At 42.7% G+C, this 19,962-nt stretch overlaps 1 protein-coding gene across 1 annotated transcript in view; it reads right to left on the bottom strand.

Moving 5' to 3' along the window:
* The window catches only part of PUM3 (pumilio RNA binding family member 3), a 42,120-nt gene extending 22,977 nt beyond the window's left edge, over positions 1-19,143 (bottom strand). The window contains exons 1-12 of the mRNA XM_007094167.3: positions 19,012-19,143; positions 14,957-15,048; positions 13,427-13,645; positions 10,548-10,683; positions 9,869-9,944; positions 8,536-8,629; positions 8,206-8,272; positions 6,809-6,983; positions 5,773-5,876; positions 4,675-4,753; positions 2,662-2,760; positions 1,727-1,780 (exon numbers count right to left, since the gene is read on the bottom strand). Coding sequence (XP_007094229.2) covers positions 1,727-1,780; positions 2,662-2,760; positions 4,675-4,753; positions 5,773-5,876; positions 6,809-6,983; positions 8,206-8,272; positions 8,536-8,629; positions 9,869-9,944; positions 10,548-10,683; positions 13,427-13,645; positions 14,957-15,048; positions 19,012-19,034 — 1,218 coding nt within the window. The 5' untranslated portion in view covers positions 19,035-19,143. The remainder of the gene's footprint in view (positions 1-1,726; positions 1,781-2,661; positions 2,761-4,674; positions 4,754-5,772; positions 5,877-6,808; positions 6,984-8,205; positions 8,273-8,535; positions 8,630-9,868; positions 9,945-10,547; positions 10,684-13,426; positions 13,646-14,956; positions 15,049-19,011) is intronic.
* Positions 19,144-19,962: the final 819 nt, after the last annotated feature.

The following is a 19,962-nucleotide window of genomic DNA, read 5'->3' as shown; positions in this document are numbered from 1 at the left end:
ACAAAAGAAACTGGAACAGAACTTCAGTGACAAAAAGACACCTCTACAATTACAGCTGGAGATTTTTAATACACTTTTCTCAGCACCCGATGGAAGCAGCCAAGGAGAAACAGATCAGAAAAAACACTGATGATATGAACAACGCTATCAACCACCCTGATGTGACATTTATGGAATACCACACTCACCAATTCCACAAAACAAACTCTCCTCAAGATCCTGTGACAGACCACAGGCCAGGCCACAAGATGGTAAGTCTTTATACATGTAAAAGGACTGAAATAATCGAGTATGTCAAGAATCCCCCCATACGTGGAAAATTAAGCATGTCTAAATAACCATAAATTAAATCCATGGGTAGTTACTAGTTTATCTCCTCTCTTTAGAAGCAACTCCGTGAGATAAAAAAGGCACTGCGCTGTCCATTTCTTGTTACCATCATAATGCCTTGCTGGGATCAGGTTCTCCAAAACAAAACAAAAACAAAAACCCCAAAGCTGTTTATGCAACTGTAAAATTAAAACAAATCTAATTTTATTATTTAAGAATGTGTTTTACTTTTGGGGCTACCTGGGTGGCTCAGTCGGGTAAGCATTAGACTCTAGATTTCAGCTCAGGTCATGAACTCATGGTCTGTGGGTTCGAGCCCTGCATCGGGTTCTACACTGACAGGACAGAGCCTGCTTAGGATTCTCTCTCTGTCCCTCCCTCCCCTCACTCTCTCTCTCAAAAAGAAAAGAAAAGAAAAGAAAAGAAAAGAAAAGAAAAGAAAAGAAAAGAAAAGAAAAGAAAAGAAAAGAAAAGAATGTCTTTTACTATTAATACCTTTCAGAATTTTCTACTAACATTTGGTTTTTACTCATTTCTAATTTAAAATATTCAAATTAAAATGTTAGAAGATTTACTTCACAATGAAAAACAAATAGTAAAATCTCCTATGTTGGAAACAACTCACTAGAGAATCTTTTCTTTCATTTTGTTACAGAAAAGTTAGCTGCCTTACATGGCCTTATACTCCCTCCCCGGTCTCCAGCTGCGATCGTCCATAGGCACAGAGCGCCAATTTATCGGTGTCCAAAGTGGCCACCAGCTGCTAGGAGTTCTCTTTGCATTTTTCATAGGATACAGTTGTTGTGGCCAATTTTAGTTCCCCAGTAAATCAGAAGCTTTAACATATGTTTGCTACTATGTATATTCTAGAAATACTATGGAAAACTAGTAAGTATTTAAATACATGGAAATACTATCGTTCGAGGCGATTAATCTCTCTGGAAAAAACTTTTCATACCCTCTATGATTTCATGAGGAGAGCTTTTATAGCATCTCCAAAGGGTTCCAAAGAACTACAAAACTTAACAACTGGAATTTTCTCTGCTGACTTTACAAATTTATTCTAGAATGTAATTTCCACGTTTAATAACATAAATGGACAGATTCATTAAAGAAGTTAAATATCAGGTCTTCAAAAATATCTAATAAAAATGGAAAGTTGTCACAGTATGAAATTAAATGCAAAAAGGAGAAATCTCATTTAGTATAAACTTAATGCCATAAAAAGGCAGATGCACAGAAAGAGATTGTACTAAAATAATGAATAGTTTTCTTGTTGGCAATTTTCTGACGTTTTCAAATTTTCTACAATAGACGTGATTTCATTTCATTAAAAATAACAAAAAGACAAAAAGCAAACAAAAAATAACAGAAATTGTACTTTTCTTATACTTACATTAGCCACCTTTTCAACGTAAGTCTTCATTGTTTTCACAATCACTTTCCTGTCCTTAAAAGAGAAAAGTTAATTTGTCTTACAACTTGTAGTTATGGATTAAAAACTACATGGCCAAAAATGTCTACAATGCTAAATTTCCACCAGTCTGGTACACTTTTCTCATGAGTGAAAACAGGTATGTGGCCAGAACCAAAAAAACGGCAGTATACTTTAAGTCCTTCCAGAGCTATTCCAATCCTATTAGACCTGTACGTGACAATCCATCGTGACCCCAGTACGGAACCCTAAAGTTATTAGCTGTGAGGCAAACCCAGTGGAAATACCTTCTTTTACAGGGAGAACGGAGAGATCTCTTTCAGCGTGTGAACTGACTGGAAATGCGTAAGGGTGCAGCATACAGACGGTATTCAATACTTATTGGTTCACCAGAAACTCAAGTGGTATTCATTTAAAAAGTGGGCAAAGCACAACACTTTTACAAGACAAAATTATACTGATCAAGGAAATGTGGATCATTTCGTGTTAAACTCCTGCAACTAACACGGATCTTTACCTCATCCCTCAAAGTACCGAACACCCACGAGAGCATCATCTCGCGTGTTCATCACCTCCTCCTGCCTCTCCCTCCCCCACTAAGATCACTGAATGAGGAATCAAAGAACCTGACAGGTACCAAAACTTCTACACGGGTAAGCCTGATATATATATTGTTTCTACTTGCTTGACAGGTCCCTTCCCAAATAAAGACAACTCAAGCTTTTTGTACTTTAATGAAAACTCCAACAGAGAAACACTAGGCCCTAAGAAAATCCAATTCCTGGGAGGCCCTGAGGCTCAACTTTGCAGAGATAATGTTGATACACATCAGGGCAAAGACCAAAGGAGCGGGAAAGTGGAGGGGAAGGGGTTCAAGCCACGAGCGACACACTCACCTTGGGCGTGCCGTGCCACAGGCAGTGCATGGCCACTCTGGCGCCATCGTGTGTGTGTGCCAGGTATATTACCGCCTCGCGGATGGCTTCGATCATTTCCTGGGGAACAAACGCCACCACGGCTTTATTTTGTCCTTTCCTCCTGCCTTTTTAAAATCTTCTGAGAACCAGTTATACACAGAGAATCACAGAGAGTAGAGGTGGAGAACAATTTCATTTTTAATTGTATAGAGATGTGTGCAGAAAACACAACCTTTTCAAACTACACCTCTTTTTTGCCATCGAGGGCAGTGAATACCGGTGGTACGCGATTTCTATTAAAATACCCGAGGAGTTTTACCAATATCTATTCAGATAAGTATGTATGTGTGTTGTATATTCTAAAAGATTTTTCAAGAGAAATAAAGCTACGAAGTGGCTGTAGAAGGAGGGAGTTTTTAATAGTAAAGCCATATAAAAAAGATACAATATTCTTCCCTAAAACGGTCGTGTGTGTAATGAGCAGAAAACAAAACCCTAATTTGGGCTGAAAAAGTTTCTCTTTTTCAGTCTGTCACTGGATTACTTCTAGAAATCATTTTCGTAATTCACCGTAAAGACACTCAACTGATATTTCCCTAAGAATAATGAGTCTGTTAGACTAGGTCCTCATTTATCAATGACCCCTTTAGTAAAATCCCAATTATTAATGTCTTACAAGGTAATTTAGTGTATTTTTAATCTTTCTGTATGGTCAATGTACCTAATTTCTTAATTGTATCTGGGAAGCCTAGCACATAGAGGTAAGTGAGTTCCGACAGTTCTGCTAGGCCCCACGTTAGTCTGTTCCCGACTTAAAAATTTATATTAAATAAATAAAACATATACAAAGTCTCCAACCAGGAAAGAGACTATTTTCTTCAATAAGAAATACGTGATTTCATCCGTAACGATTTTGTAATCTTATCCCAGGATGGGTCCCAGAAATACAGCGCTCAGCTTACATATCTAAACTTATGAATCTATTCAAAGCTATCCAGTTAGAGAGTTAATGCCCCCAGGGCCAGGGAAGATTTGTCCCATTACTGTACATTCACACCAAGTTCCTAATGATGCTCTGTGATTAATACATTCAACACTAAAAAATAAATAATAATGACAAAGATTTCCCACCACTGACTATATTCCAGTGCTCATATTCTCATATCTCAAAGTACTGTCCCGCCTTAAAATATCCAGGACTGTGAGATACTGTGCCCTGCAGAAAAGAGAGAAATCCCCAAAAGCGAAGCAGCACCTGCTACAGTCGTTGAACCACAAGCTGAGGTGAGCAGCTTACTCTTGGAAAATTCTCTTCTCTATGCCAACTTGTGAGAGGGTCAAAATTCCTATGAATGTTTAATCTGGCGTATTTGTTAAAAAGCAGTCAGGGTTATTATTTTAGTTACCCCTTACTAATAAAATGAGGACGAGTGGGCAATGTGGTCACGGTTTGATGAGGCAAGCAAAGTTCAGGGAAGTAAATGATGAATTCTCATTTGTATTCCCATCGCTGACCTGAAGGGCAGTACAAATTACCTTCCCTCTCTGTTCCTTACCTTCTATCATATGAGGTCCAGTCTTTCATGGTCCATTTAGTTTTACATGAATGTCCTCCCCTAACCTTTTCACATCGATGTGAATTTTGTATCAGCACGGGTGAATTTCAAACTACTTGAATGCCGAGTATCTATCCGTTAATTTTCAGTGTGGTTAGCTGGAGGACTGGCTTATAATTAAAGTAAGTATCTGGCTTATAATTAAAATATAAAAACCCAACAAAATTCATAAAACTACAGTCAATTCCACAGTCTTCTGGCAAATATCTAAAGGGAATTGGTAGACTCGTTCAAAGGGAGTTTAGTGCCTTATCTTCTCTAAATAAGGAAACAACTCTTTAAAATTTCCAAAAGACAATGTCCATTAAAGCAGTGTTTTACATTTTAATGTGGCTCTTCCTCTATGTTTGGTAAAAAACTAAAGGCAAGAACTTACTGATCTTAGCTTGGCAGGTGCGTAGGTAAAGAAGTCCAAGAATACTTTATGCACCAATGAGTGCTTAATCACAGCTTCCCTGAAAGACAGACAAGGAGAAGAGAATATGTCAGATCTGGCACTACAATAATAGGGACACAGATAACCTCAGTCGTCCTAAAATAATCAAAGCAAGTAAAATGGTTTTAGAAAATGTTGTCTGTCACAAGACAGAGTGCATCTTTTCAGTAATACACTAAGAATTAAAAACGACGACAACAACAACAACAACAAACAACAAACTTTTAGATGATAAAAATCTTTTAGTGTCGTCCACTAGAACCAAAACCAGAGCACAAATGTCTAGTATCTCTAGAGGAAATCATCATCCCAAATAACTTTCTCCCATCTTCAATAAGGACATCTACATTTTCTTACCCAACAATGGACTTGTGATTAGGAATCCCTATGTGCATCTATTTTTTTATAGCTATTTTCTTTCTGTCAAGCGCCCTTCACAACGCTTAGTTCCATAAAATAATCCTAGCACAATTAAAACGTGAATAGAAGGGAACAGTATCAGTGACCTCAACAACACCGCATCGATCTAAGCTTCTTAGCGCGACACGTGCTGAATTCAGACTTACGGTGGAGGCTCACAGTCAAGGCACCAAAGACCTGGAGCTGATAAGAAGTATCTACGCAGCTGGCAAACACGTGCGGCCTTTATGGGCAAAGCACTGCTTCTGAGTGTTTTGGAAATATTAACCCATTTAATCTTCATAATCCTCCTCGGAACATGTACTACTATTATCCCAAATCTTGTAGATGTGGAAAGTGAGGCACACAGAGGTTAAGTTATTCAACGTCACAGCTAATAACTGAGGGGGGCACCAGGATTCACAACCAGGCAGTTTGGGTCGCAAAGGATACCCCTTAACCACTCCACTATGGTACAAACTTCAGGGAGGCCATATGCCTGAGCATTTAAGTTTTATGATCCAATTCAAATAATTGAATCTATTTGGGTAACTATCTACCTTTCCTCTGCAAGGGTTATAGAACAATTTCTTCCTTCGAATGCCATCTGTTAAGAAAAGACAAAAACAGCTTTCTTACTTTTGGGCCATTGGAGTTAGAATCTGCTTCATTTCATCCATGATAAGCTCTAGCTTTTCGGGCTGTACCTCTAATACTTTGTCCAGAGTTGGGTGATCCGTAGACTGCAATGAGAAAGAAAAAAAAATCAAACTCCTTTAAATTTAATCGAGTTTCTTCAACATCACAGCAAAGACAAATCAATTATAGTTATTTTAAATAAACTCAATATAAATTTCCGATTTCCCATATTCACATAACGAACGCCCCGCTGTAGATACCCTCACAGAGTAACCTGATTTTCTGGTTCCCACTCTATACACCCATCAACGTATTTAAACAACCGTCCAACTCAGCCAGTCAACAGGCACCTTACCTAGCACGTACTTCATCGTAAGATCAGGTAGTCAGCTCACAAATTCTTGCCACCATGGATATTCCCAGAGTGACAGTTACAAAAGAAACGAGCTAGGAGCTGGACCTGACTGGGGGAAGCAATCTCTGGAGAGAGATGGGCGCATTTAGGTCCCAAGGTCTGAAATAGACCCTTTCATCGTCCTAGTCCCCTTATTGGCCTCTAATGGATTCAACCCTGTACCGTGCCCAAGGCTGGTTCTCTCTACTCCCTTTCTTCCCTGGATTCCACCTAGAGAAGGACAGTCCACACCCAGAAGGCAGCTACAGGGAGCCCGATACACGTGAGCCCGAGCTGGTTAGGGGGTGGTCACAAAACTCTGCTAGCTATGAAAGAGACCTCTACCTCACTCCAGCAGAAACGGATGTCCTGAAGCATTACGCAGGGAACTCGGGAGAGAGAAACAGTGCAGTCTAATTTAAAGGGGATTCAGACATCGTGCCCCGGAAGAAAGGGAAATGGAAGTCTGATCATTTGCTCATCGCACCAGAGACAAAATAATCCAAGAGAACGAAGGGTAGGAGAGTCTCTTAATGGACCAGACAAAGCAAAAATAGAACATTCTGAGACCAGGGCACTGGAAGGTCAGGAACGGCACACGGAAAAAGTAAAAGCGCCAGCGAGAATGTTCTGGAAGGTCACCTTGTAGAGCTGAAACGTGTTCCCGTAGAGCTCCTCCGTCAGCATGTTCCTCTGCTCCAAGACGGCCCTGTCATTGTACGCGTACTCCACGATGGAGGATGCCTCCGCGTGCCGCAGCATCTTCCTCACGTGCCCTTTGAAACTTCTCATGATCTCTGCAATCTGCGGCTTACTCCTAAAGCCGGGGATGGCGGGAGAACATCGGCGACAGGAGGAGGAAGTGGGGCGGCCACAAAACCCAACTTCTCCTGAAACCGGCCCATTAGAACGCGGGGCGGCCCACCTGGGGCAGGAGAGCCACCCGCCTCGTCCTACCCGCCCCCCCCCCCCCCCCCCCCCCGCCATTATCCCTTATTGGCCTTGTCCTCCCCCCCTCCCCCAGCTCCCAGCCTGCTCAGGAGCCAACTTGCTCCTGGCCGCTGAGACCTGACTTTGCCAAGCAGCTGAAAGATCCTGAGCAAGTTACTTGAATTCTGTGACTCAGCTTCTTTGGTCACGTCACAGACAGAACATGGTCGAGGTGAGAGGTGAATGACTTAAATGCACAGAGAACTGTGGCCAGCACTGTGTTCCTAGCGCCAGGAGCCCGTATTAAACTGTTCGGCATGAAAAAGTAGGGGAGACGGACAGAAAGGGAAGGTGAAAGACCAAGAGGCCAGGAAACAGGATTGTCTAATTGAAACAGGACTTCAGGGCGCCTGGGTGGCTCAGTCAGTTACGCGTCTGACTCTTAATTTTAGCTCAGGTCATGATCTCGAAGCTTCATGGGTTCAAGCCCCACACAGGGCTCCATGCCGATGCTATGGAGCCTGCTTGGGATTCTCTCTCTCCCTCTCTCTGCCCCTCCCCACTTGTGCTGTCTCTGTCTCTCTCAAAATAAACAAACTAAAAAAAAAAAAAAGGACGTCATTATAAGTATTTACGTTACATTCTAACATGATCAAGCAGCTGATAATTATAGGCAGAAACACATTTTTTGAAAATTCTGTCAACTGAACTTTTCTATGGTTAGCACATCTGGGCACATGGTGCTCAAACAGAGAAGTCAGGGCAAGCTGCAATTCCAGCTACTTTAGGAAGTGTTCCCATCTGGACGTTCCCTAACCCACTGACCCCGCCGGGCCTCCTCCCCTTCCCCTCCCAGCCCTGCACCTTCTAAATGCGGGTAATGAATTCTAAGCTAATCATTCAATCTCTTCTTCCAGGACATCAAAATAAGAGTGGAGAAGGCAGTATCATCATTCACATTACTTGGATAATTGTTTTTCACACCATGCTCCCCAGCAACACGACAAGCATCTGCCCCGGGCTGGTGATTATGATCCCAGACCAAGTGCCCAAGTGTTGTCCACGCCTTTAAAAGACTAACGACAATATATGTTATAAACAAAACTCACCCGTACATGAGAAATTTCTTAACAATATTTCTGGAATACTTAGCCTTACTCAATTGGACAAAATCATCTGAAAAACAAAATACATTATCATGAGCTGACAAGCTCACGTCCGCCCTCCAGTATCAGAGAACTGTGTAAACAGACAATCCTGGGAACAAACAACTCTCTTACTCACCCCACGCAAAGAACCCATAGAAACAAAAAGAGGTCCTGTAGAGAACACATTGCTTCCCCTCAACAAGGATGATTTTCCAGGGCAGTCCCTGGTATCTCCAGAGAAAGTGACTTACTGTAAAGCATCACGATTAATCTCTAACAGAAGAGACCTACCTCGCAGCTCCTCAAAAGCCTGTTTTCGCTGTTCTTCGTTACCATACTGAATGTAACACTGGATCACACGAGTAGAGTCATGAGCAAATGCCATCTGCAGGGAAGACAGTTCGGGCTGTTAGAAGGATCTCTCCGAAGAGTTCTATCCAGCACTTCTGTTTTGCTACTTTCCTTCCCCGGAACAAGGGAGGGTCTTCATGGACAAAATCAAACCTAGGTTACTCGGGAGCAGAAATGCTCATTTTAATTGTACAAAATGACATTCCTTGGTTCTGCCGCTTACCATCCAACACTGGGACAGATTTAACCATCTTGCAAGATTCCTATCATTATAATTAAAAACAAAGCAAATCAAACCAAACCTCTTTAATGGTTATACATACTATTATTTCTCACGGCTCTGAAAGTTACTTTGCCTAAAGGAAATTTTCCAATTCAAAAATTTTATTATTCTGTGATTTTTCTGTTTACGTAAGTGATCTAAGAATGTCTGGCCTTGGCAACATAAGGTATAGATAGAAGACTGATCTAAAAGCCTTGCTACACGAGTAGCAAGTCATTTTTTGACTTGTTGGAACTAAAAAATTTTAAAGCCAGAATGAGCAACAAATAAAAAGCACTATTAAAGTAGACTGGTGGGGCGCCCAGGTGGCTCAGCTGGTTAAGCATCTGACTTCAGCTCAGATCATGATCTTGCGATTCCTGGGTTCGAGCCCCGCAACGGGCTCTGCGCTGATAGCTCAGAGCCTAGAGCCTGCTTCAGATTCAGTGTCTCCCTCTCTCTCTGCCCCTCCCCTGCTCACACTGTCTCTCTTTCTCTCTCTCTAGAAAGTAAACATTAAAATAAGCAAATAACATGGCACAGGAAAGAATCATTTTGCATAACTGATTATTTATGCTTATTGATCCACGAGTCCTGCAGTGAGGATCTGATTTATCCAGTAGTTTTGAGGGGGGCGGAGGTGGTATATGAAATACAACAACTTTTCAGGGTGCTTGGATGGCTCAGTTAAGTGTCTGACTCTTGGTTTCGGCTCAGGTCATGAACTCATGGTTTGTGAGTTCGAGACCCATGCCAGGCTCGTTGATTTACTTTAAGTAAAATTTTTGAAAATGAATTTTTAAAAGATCATTGATATTTTACTAACTCCCCAGGAGTAAGGTCCCTCACTACAAAAGGTTTTATTTACTCAGTATCATAAAAGGTATTTGAAATTTGGGGCCAAATACATTTAAAACCATATCGCGCCTATCGTGAACGGTCACCCAGCCTTTACTGAGAGCGGGCTGGTTTCAGTTGTTACAAATGCCATTACCAGCCTGCCCTACTTACTGTTTTAATCTTCCCTTGAATCAGCTTCTGCAAATCACCCATCAACTTGACTCTCTTTTCTTTGTCACAGTCTTTTCTACAAACGAGAATAAAGGAGGAGGAATCACGGCTGAAGTAAAGACGTTATTTCCAACACAAGAAACTAAAAACCACACCAGGGTACATTCGCCCAGTTAGAGGGATTTTTCTCTCCGGAGGCAGCAGACCTCCGAGGTGAAAATTACTATTCCAGAGCAACCGGAGAAAGGTGATTTTCTCAAAGACAAGAACTCATGTCACAAGGTATAATTTTATGATCAGCTTACATCTTCACGGCCCAAACCTCAAATGTCAAGAAAACAATAAAACAAGTCCAAGAGACCAAAGACTTAAGTATCTCAAAACCTAGCTGGTAGGAAATTGTCCTTCATTTTCTCAGAACTCTCCCAGGAAGAAATTTCCAACCCATTCTAATTCTCATATGTTTTCATAAACATATGTGACATCATCCTATGGATCCCACATGTGTGTGCCGTTGGGCAGACATCTGATACCAAGGTCTCTCCTGGAGCGTTGGGTTCTCCGCGAATATCCCAAGCGCCACGCAGTTTACCTTAGGACATCTCGCTATGAACAAGGGGTGCCCACACCCCTCCACCCTCTCAGAGGGACTAACGAAGAGGCCGTCAGGTGGCACTACCGTCGTAAGGTCTCCCAAATCTGCTTCGCACGAACAACGATGTCATAGTTGGTTTTATCACTGAGTTGTCTGCTCTGTTTCAGTTCCTTCTTCTTCTTTTTGAAGTCATCCCACTTCGGTTTCTTGGACGCTGATTCTGGTCAGTAAAGAAATTATTTTCAATTACATTAGTTCCAAGTGCCACAAACCACTACCAGTCAGGTACACGGGGCAATCACTTATCGGGATCAACACTCCTTGTAAAAACTAAAAGGGGAAAAACGTCGTTCCCCGTAAACTTATACTTTCCTTCACTTTCGGACCAGTTTATACATTGTAAATTTAGTTGAAACCAATCAACCATTCGGTCACCAGCTTTGTACCGATTCTTAACAAGACACCTATTAAGAAAAAAACAAAACCAAAAGGACTATAAAAGGAACTGAAAAGGGTTAAGCTTCTTTTTCAATTATAAAATAAAAATTCTACTTTAAAACACCACAATCATTGGACTTCAGGTATAATCAATTCTTAATGTAAACAAAATTCAGTCCAAACTAAGGGGGGAAAAATTATTAACATTCTCAGTACTCTGAGGGTTGTTATGTACCTTTGAACTTTTACAACAATGCTGTGAGGAGAACGCTATTAATATGCCCTTTTTCCCATCAGGGGAACAAAGGCACTAAATAGTTCCGTTCCTTGTCCAAGGTCAGGCACATCCTAAGTGGTAGAACCAGTGGGAACCCGAGAGACCGCTCTCAAACTTCCTGCCCTGCTCCCTCTTACTCAGACCTATGCATAATCAAAATTTCTAAGTCTTCTCCAGAGTAATGCTCTGTAAATCTTGTATCTTCCAATGAGTATTTTGTTTCCTTCAAAATCTAAGGAACTTATCAACTGAATCAAAAAACCCCATAAGGCCTAAGAAAGAACAATTTAATAAAACGGGTATTATTTACACGAGTGTCCTGCAAAGAACCCTTTGGAGAATTACTGACTTCTAAACCTCTCCCCTTCTCGGATTGGAAAATGCACTCATTTATAAAACACCTAGAAAATGCAACAACATCCTATCACCTCAAAACCTACACATTGGCCGGCAACTTCTATTTTCTTCTTGCCATTTCCCTATGCCTGTTTTATATTCATCTTTAAAAATTCCAGATCTTACTGCTTCATTTCAACATTATTATACTGTAAGCATTCTTCCATGAAACGAAATTATTTCTCAAGAACGTAATTTGTAGTAATTTTTAACGGCCCGTACAATTTACGACAATGTATTTAATTATTTCCTTTACTGTTTACTTATTTGTTCCCTGCCTGGTAATCAGAGATGACAGGAAAGAGCGGGCGCATTTCCCATTCATACTAGGTGCACTGTTCGTGGTGCACTGTATAGAAGAAGGCAAGGGCTGCTCCGGAGCTCGTGTAATTCCACAAAGCTCTGGGCGCCCTTGACACCTGCCACACTAGGTTGCAACACACGTTCACAACTTCCGGGATCTCTGGCACCCAACCTCCCTCAGTTGCCGATATAAAAACATGAGAAAACCCAATCAGAGTCAGGAGCCGATCTCCCACAGCAGAAGGCACCAGGGCCACAGGTCTTCACGTGAGCAGGCACGTGTTCAAAATGCGGTGGCGAGAACTCTAGCAGGGAAACAGACTTAGCACCTGCTAGAGAGGCTACGAGAGACAGCAGCTGGGGGGGTGGGGGGGGCGGGCAGGGTGGAGAGAAGGATGAAGAGACAGGGATGGAGAGAAAACATGCGTGCTGGAGCATAAAGGGATCCTGCCAGCCGAATGAGAAACAATGGGATTTCCCTTCCTTCTTCCGTCCCCACCTCCCCGTCCCCCTCGTGGGCGGTCCTCCACATCTGTCCCCACCTCCTGTCCCCCGGTGAGCAGTGCTCCACAGAGCAGAGCCAGGACCCGGGCTGGGACACCAGACTCAGAAGGCTCCCCGCAGTGGTCTCAGCTGGCAGCAAAGGAGCCGTATTAGGAGCTGCCATGGTGAAGAGAATGAGGACACTGGAGATCCTCGTGATGCTGCAGAGAAGGGTGCACATCTGTCAGCACATGACATCCGGGAACAGCTTGTCTGAGGCCAGGACCAAACCACGCACAAGTGGAGGAAGGTGGGGGGGGGGGGGGGTTCACCCTGAACAACAGCCAGCAGAGCTCTGGGTGAGGAACCATCCCTCGAACATAACGACGAAGAGAACGATTTGTTTCAAGGGGCACAGGAGCCCTGCCAACGCTTTCAGCAGTCAGCAGCTGGTCCTGAGTCTCAACCTGCCATGTGTCCACTACGATGGCCGTGCCCCGTCTCCAGAACCGTGCACCAGATCCAAGCCACCAGGTGGGCGGACTCTGTTAGACGGGCCCAAGCTCCCAGAGGGCAGGCTCTACACGCCTCCTGTTGACCAAGGCATCCTTAGCCAAGGGAGATACTGAGCTGAAACACACTGGTTCTTTAAGCTTCTATGTTGCTTATTCGGGGCCTATACCCTTACTGATTGTTACACTTTTTCGTCCCCATCTCCTGGCAAGGTGAGTAGAAAACTCACATGTTTCTTGGTTGAACCATTCAATCAATCAGTAAAATCTGGCCTACAGAAAGGGACGTTTCACTGAGGTTCTACTGCAGAAAGCTGTCACAGCTCAGCTGAACTCCATGGCCAGGATAACTGAGCAAGGGCCTAGGAGATTAGGCACTCCAAGCACCAGAAGACAACTGTGCCCAGGGAAGGTGCTTTCTGGTGTTTATCTAACCCCACGTACTCCCCACCCCAAATGCTGCCTATCAAGGAACAAGAATGGAAGGTCTCTACCAATGGCACAATGGTGTCCACACTGTCCACAAAGACGATGCTCAAGGAACCAGTGCTTACCATCACTTTTACCATCCGCCTGGAATTTTCTCTTCCTGTTGAATTTATTTGCCTGCTGGAATTTGTTCTTTGGTATTTTATCCCCTTGCTGCTTATTTTTGAACTGCTTTACACCTTTTTTCCCGGGTTTTGTGGCACATTTCTCGAAGTTCTTAGGTGTGATTTTAGGTCCACCTTCCTTGACAACTTTTCTTGGAAAGGTCTTTGACGAACCAGAATCTAGGGACAATAATAATTATGAGAGTTCAGGGATCTGGAGCCTAGATCTCTTTTATCCACTGGGCTGTGTTTGTTACACAAAAGAACACGCTCTTTAGAGAAACACACTTTGTCTTACTCTTAAATATGGAGAACAGAATTTTTTAAAAAATCAAAACACAATTTTAAAGCTTTTTCTGATTTATAAAATTAGAATACATGTTCACTAAAGAAAATCGACAAAACAGGGAAATGCATAATAAAAATTATCTACAAACTCTACAGATAAACCACTGTTGTAAGTCACACGTATTTCTGCTTTAAGCATATAATTTGATAATACGACATTTTATTTCTATCTCCTGTATTCTACTTTAATGACACCTTGTCATTCAAGTCCTCATACGTTATTTTCAGCGGTTCAATAACATAATAGGGGGTCTAATAAAATGAACACTTAAAATTTAGAAAGTATATATGTTACGGGTACTGGGTGGCTCAGTCCTCAGTTGGTGAAGGATCCAACTCTTGATTTTGGCTCAGATCATGATTTCACAGTGGTGAGATAGAGCCCTATGTTGGGCTCTGCACTGGGCATAGAGCCTGCTTGGGATTCTCTCTCTTCACCCCCCTCACCTCTCTCTCTCTGCCTCTCCCCAAAGAAATAAATAAACTTCAAAAAAAGGAGAAAGTATGTATTAAATGATGTATTAAATTTAAAGGTTATTTTTTTTTCTTAAGGACGTTATTATTTTATTAAATATCACATTGAATTAAAGACATTAATTTTTCCAAATTTCTAACTTTGAAAAAAGTTTTTCAAAGCCCATGATACAGGTATTTGATAAAAATCTTTGGCTAACTAAGCTTGCAAACTAAGTACCTCACAAACGAGATGAATCAGTTAGGCACGGACAGAGTCCCTGACTTTTCCCTTCTGCAACACTGACACCTGATGGCGTAATAGCGACTTCACATCCAGAGATCTGGAAGCCGGAGGTCAGCCGGGTTACCAGTAGCAGGCATTGCTCAGGCACAATTTCTCAAACACGAACATAAAATGTTGCGGTAAATTAATGACAACAATGAGGCAGCAGCATCCGCAGCTGAGATCAGGGGTCTTCCGTGAAGAGAGCACCCCGATTTTCCTGGCAATGTCTTAAATGTCTTAGTTTCACAGGGAACTCGCAAACTCGGACACAAGAACTCGTACTTCCCCCTAATCCTAACCCGGGAATACAGACCCACATCTGCTCTAGGCCCCCTCATCCCACCACCCCCTCCCTCCGGTTACAAGGGACACGGCCACATGGTTTGGGAGGACTATCTTACCACTGTTTTTATGAAATATGTTTTTTTCTTGTGAGGTCTTCACATCTTTTCCTGTGATTTTTTTTTTTCCTTTAACTTCCATTGTAGCAGTTCTGGAAGACAAAACAAAATGCAAAAGGGATCACTGGATTGCTCTCACCCAGTAAGGGTCATCAATCAAGCCACATTTAGTCCTTGGATTTCATGGATGCAGGACAAATCACCTGGACAGACCATGGGTCAACAAGTCCAGGGACTACGCAGTCACGGTTTCTAAGATTTTAAAAGTAGAAATGACAAGGTACCAACACAAAAATTAAGAACATGTACACCTAGCGTGTGATGTACGTGGAGGCAACACATTAGCAATAATACTGGGTAAAAACAGACCATGACATTTAATATGACACAAGTGTCAGTGTTTGTGTTTCTTATAACTTAGGAAGACTGTGTGATGAGAAACTGACAGGGATGCCTAGGTGGCTCAGTCAGTCAAGCGTCTGACTTCGGCTCAGGTCATGATCTCACGTTCATGAGTTCGAGCCCTGCGTCGGGCTCTGTGCTGACAGCTCGGAGCCTGGAGCCTGCTTTGGATTCTGTGTCTCCCTCTCTCTCTGCCCCTCTAAGCTCATGCACTCTCTAACATTAAATAGATTTTAAATAAATAAACATTAAAAAAAAATAAACTGACAATATCATCATGTGGATTTCTTGGTTTCCATCCTAAAAAGTCCAGAACAAAAAATAGATTGCACTCAACCATATATTCAAATTTAACGAAAGAAAATCAAAGTTACCTACAAGTTCCCTATGTATACCACTGTAGCTAAAACAAAGACTAACTTCAAATGCTTAATTTGCTATTCTTTTAGAAGCAACCAGTAATTTTCAGTGATCTCCAAAGTAAGGTTATGTTGGGATATTCAATATTTCATTTGGAAGAAATCTAACAGGTCACTTCCGGGTCCAGAGAGCTCACTATACACAGGGCATGCAACAGATAACCCCTTGATTACCCGAGGCTCCTGAAAGCTCAGAGAATACGTCAAGGGCAAATGTCACTTGCCTATTTCTCTACCTTCCAAAGTTGTACATTTATTTCTAAAGTTCTGACATTGACGCTCTAGAGTAGATGTTAGAAATTCCTAGACAATACCAGATATTCCTAAAACAAGAATTTTCTACTCAAGAACAACTAATTTTGCAAGATTATTAACGGGTGTAAGAAAAAAGAAGCGTTCAGGGGCGCTTGGGTGGCTCATTTGGCTAAGCGTCCGACTTCAGTTCAGGTCACGATCTCACTGTGGGTTTGAGCCCCATGTTGGGCTCTGTGCTGACAGCTCGGAGACCAGAGCCTGCTTCAGATTCTGTGTCTCCCTCTCGCTCTCTGCCCCTCCCCTGCTCACTTTCCCTGTCTCTGAAAAATAAATAAACGTTAAAAAAAAAAAAAAAAAAAAGGGTTCAAAGATGGCATGTATTTGAGAAATAGTGAATTAAATGAAAATAATTAGGCTTTTTAAAGAAAGGCTTTTCAGATTCTTTTCATTTGCTAATTTAAGCCATCAATCACCAAACACAGGCTAAAGTAGGAAAGATTTTTCCAACCCTAATTGAGTCCCTTTTTCTTGAAACATCTCAAGGGACCAGTAAGGTTGCAAAGAACTCTCTGGAAAGTGCAGCTGACTTCAGTCTTTCCTATTATAATTCTGAAAAATGGAGGGCCCCTGAATTACTCTGTTTCCTTAGGTCATTCCTTGGTTAACTGTGGGCTCATTTCAGCACTTGGCTGCTTTATCACGACGACGCTTGTATCCCTTAGTTATTCTGTGCTGCTGTTGGTCTAAAAATGCAGACATTTATATATTTTCTCTGTACATTTGTTTTCACCGTTCATTTTGAAATAGTTTTCGTTTTACACAAGAGTTTGGAAAGAGAAACCGAATGTTCTAGTCCACTCCTCCGACGTTAGCATCTTACCACAGCACTTCGTCAAAACTGAGAGAGGATCAGCACAATACTATTAACTTCGGATTCTGCCCGTCCTTCCGGACCAGGATCCACGGTAGTTAGTCATCAGGTCTCCTTAGTTTCCACCAACCTGTGACAGTGTCTCGCTCTTCTTTCTCATAACCGAGATGCTACTCAACAGTACTGGTCACTGTGCACAATACTCTCCTTTGGGGTTTGCCTGAAATTTGCTGGTGATCGGACTGGTGTGGATCTTTCTGAAGAGTATCACAGAGCTAAGTGCCCTTCTCATCAGGTCACAGTGGTACTGACTGGCATTACGTCTACCAATGATATTTTTAATTCTTCTGCAGGGAGAAGTGTGTCCCTTCTTCATTTACTTATTTAATCACGTATTTACATCAAGATGGCCTCGCACGCATTTTACTCCTTGGGTTCGAACCCAATCCTATAGTTGTTGCTTCGTTGCTCAAACTGCGCCAGCTGTGGCCAGCGGGAAATCTCAGAGGCTGCTTCGGTCTTTGCGACGTGACCCATCCCGTTGGTTTCCCACGCCCTTACCTCCTGGCACTTGTGCCAAGTTCATCCTGCAACTTCCCTGCACTGGCCCTGAAACCAGCCACTTCTCCGAGGAACCCTGGTTCCTTTTATTGAGAATGGCAGGATCTGAGCACGAGGCGCACTTGACGTCACTGCTTCTAGGGCTTTGCACCAGACGGGGCTGGTGATACCCAGGTCCGTATACCAGCGTCTGTGGACGCGGGAGCCTGCATTTCTTTGTCTATCTGGTAAGTAAGTTCGCACTAACGTCTCCAACTCTAATCAAGCGCCACAGGGTTCATTCTGGTCTTCCCCTCTTGCCTTGTCACTTTTTTCTCTTGACAGGGAGAAACTTGCCACCAGTGATCTGCGTAGCACATGTAGTTTCAGAATGCCACACCGTATGCCCATGGGAAACGAACTTCCCAACTCCACCACAGTTTATTGACAACTTTCTTCCCCCCCCCCCAACAGTATCCATTTACAGTACTGTTTTTCAAAATTACTTAGGTCAACTTCCCCCACCACTCCCTTCAGTGAGGTCATTTTATAGGTTTGTACAAGTTAGATTTAGTTTTCGCGGTCTGCATTCCATTTCCAGACACGACGGCTGACTTTCTTGCACCCGCAGTCAAGCTCACTCTTTGGTGGAGGGCGCTGATTCTGACAAATGCAGAGTCCTGTCTCCTCCACCAAAGTGCATTAGGGTACTGTTTTAACTCCAGAAAGTCCCCAGCGGAGCCCCTCTGCCATCGTCCCCTCCTGGCTCTCGTGGCAATCACTGATCTGTTTTCCGTCCCTCTGGTTGCACCTCTTTTCAAACAGGTCGTATAAACAAAGTCAAGCTGCATGTAGATAGCCTTTTGGGTCTTACTTCTTTCACTTGGCAGGATGCATTTGCTTGGGGAGCCTGTACCATCACATCTAATCAGCACCTTTCTTTGGCTTTCGGAACTGTCTCCTCTTTTTCCCCTTCCGCTATTCCCCATTCAGGCTCTGTATCTCTTGCTCAGCTTGGTTTTTGCTGTTGGATCCCAGCTGCTGTGATCCACTCTCCGCTGCCTGATCTACAAAGTCACCAATTTCGTACCATCTCACTGCTCCAACAGCTTCAAAAGTTTCCTAACTGACAACACGAAATACTTCAAACCGTCATCCAAAATTTAGTCCTAACATACCCTCATCACAAACAACACACCCAAGCCAAATGTCTTCAAACTTTAAAGCCATTCTATCAAATATTAACCCTACCCACCCTTCAAATCCAGCTTAAATGACAACTTTTTTTTTTTTGGTTTATTCATTTTTGAGAGAGAGGGAGAGCAAGAGAGAGAGAGAGAGAGAGCACGCACTCGCACAAGAGAAAGAGCAAGCACGGGAGGGATAGAGAAAGGGGGAGAGAAAATCCTAAGCACGCTCAGGGCAGTCAGCGCAGGGCCCAACACGGGTCTCAAACTCACGAACAGGGGGGTTACGACCTGAGCCAAAACTCAAGAGTTGGACGCTTAACTGAATGAGCCACCCATATGTCCTTAAATGAATTTATTATTTCTTCTCCACACGCCTACCTTCTTTCCCAAATGATTCTCATTCTTAATCTTTCTGGCACATTTTGATGGCCTTCTTACAATTTCACACCTTGGACTTGAAACATACTGCATACCTATACACTCTGTGCTAGAAAACTACTGCGTTGAATAAAATAGATGAAAAAGAAATTCAAAGTGGTGGAGTAGAAGCAAACAAAATTAAAACACAACATAATCGGGGCGCCTGGGTGGCTCAGTTGGTTAAGCATCCGACTTCAGCTCAGGTCATGATCTTGTGGGTTCGTGGGTTTGAGCCCCACGTCGGGCTCAGGGCTGGCAGCTCAGAGCCTGGAGCTTGCTTGGGATTCTGTGTCTCCCTCTATCTCTGCCCCTCCCCTGCTCACACACTCTCTCTCTCAAAAATAAGTAAAACATTAAAAGGTTTTTTTAAAAAAAAAAATAATAAAACACAACATAACTGTTACAACTGAATCACATATAAAGCGTTCAAAAAGCCACAGAGCTAAGAGGCCAATTTTGCCTTGTGGAATGAAACAGCAAAGATTTTCCCAGAAGGGCAAGTGACTGATCCCACCCTCTCAACAAGCTTAGCACGGAACTATGAAAGAGGTATACCTTCAATATGCAACCTCCAAATAGTGGTATTTCTCAAGTGTCCCCCTCTCTCTCCACGTTCCTCCCTAAGTGATCTCATCCAATCCCATGGCTTTCTATGCTGAGAACTCCCAAATTACTTCCCACTCAGAACTGCTCCTTGGGTTCCAGACTTGTGTATCTAACTGCCTACCTGACACCTTGGTTTACGTGTCTTACAGGCACTTCAGCCTTAGTAAGTCCAAAATAAATTCTTCAACTATAACTCCACTGCAAAACACCCCCAAAGAAAAACATCCTCATCTAATCCACCCCACCCTATTTTTGCCATCTCAGCCAGCCACACATCATCTCAGGAGAACCTAAGAGTTACCC

Source organism: Panthera tigris, chromosome D4 (genome assembly GCF_018350195.1).
Source record: "Panthera tigris isolate Pti1 chromosome D4, P.tigris_Pti1_mat1.1, whole genome shotgun sequence".
In the NCBI taxonomy this organism is placed as follows: domain Eukaryota; kingdom Metazoa; phylum Chordata; class Mammalia; order Carnivora; family Felidae; genus Panthera; species Panthera tigris.
The sequence above is the reverse complement of the archived record's forward strand: the minus strand, read 5'-3'. Positions and strand labels throughout refer to the sequence as shown.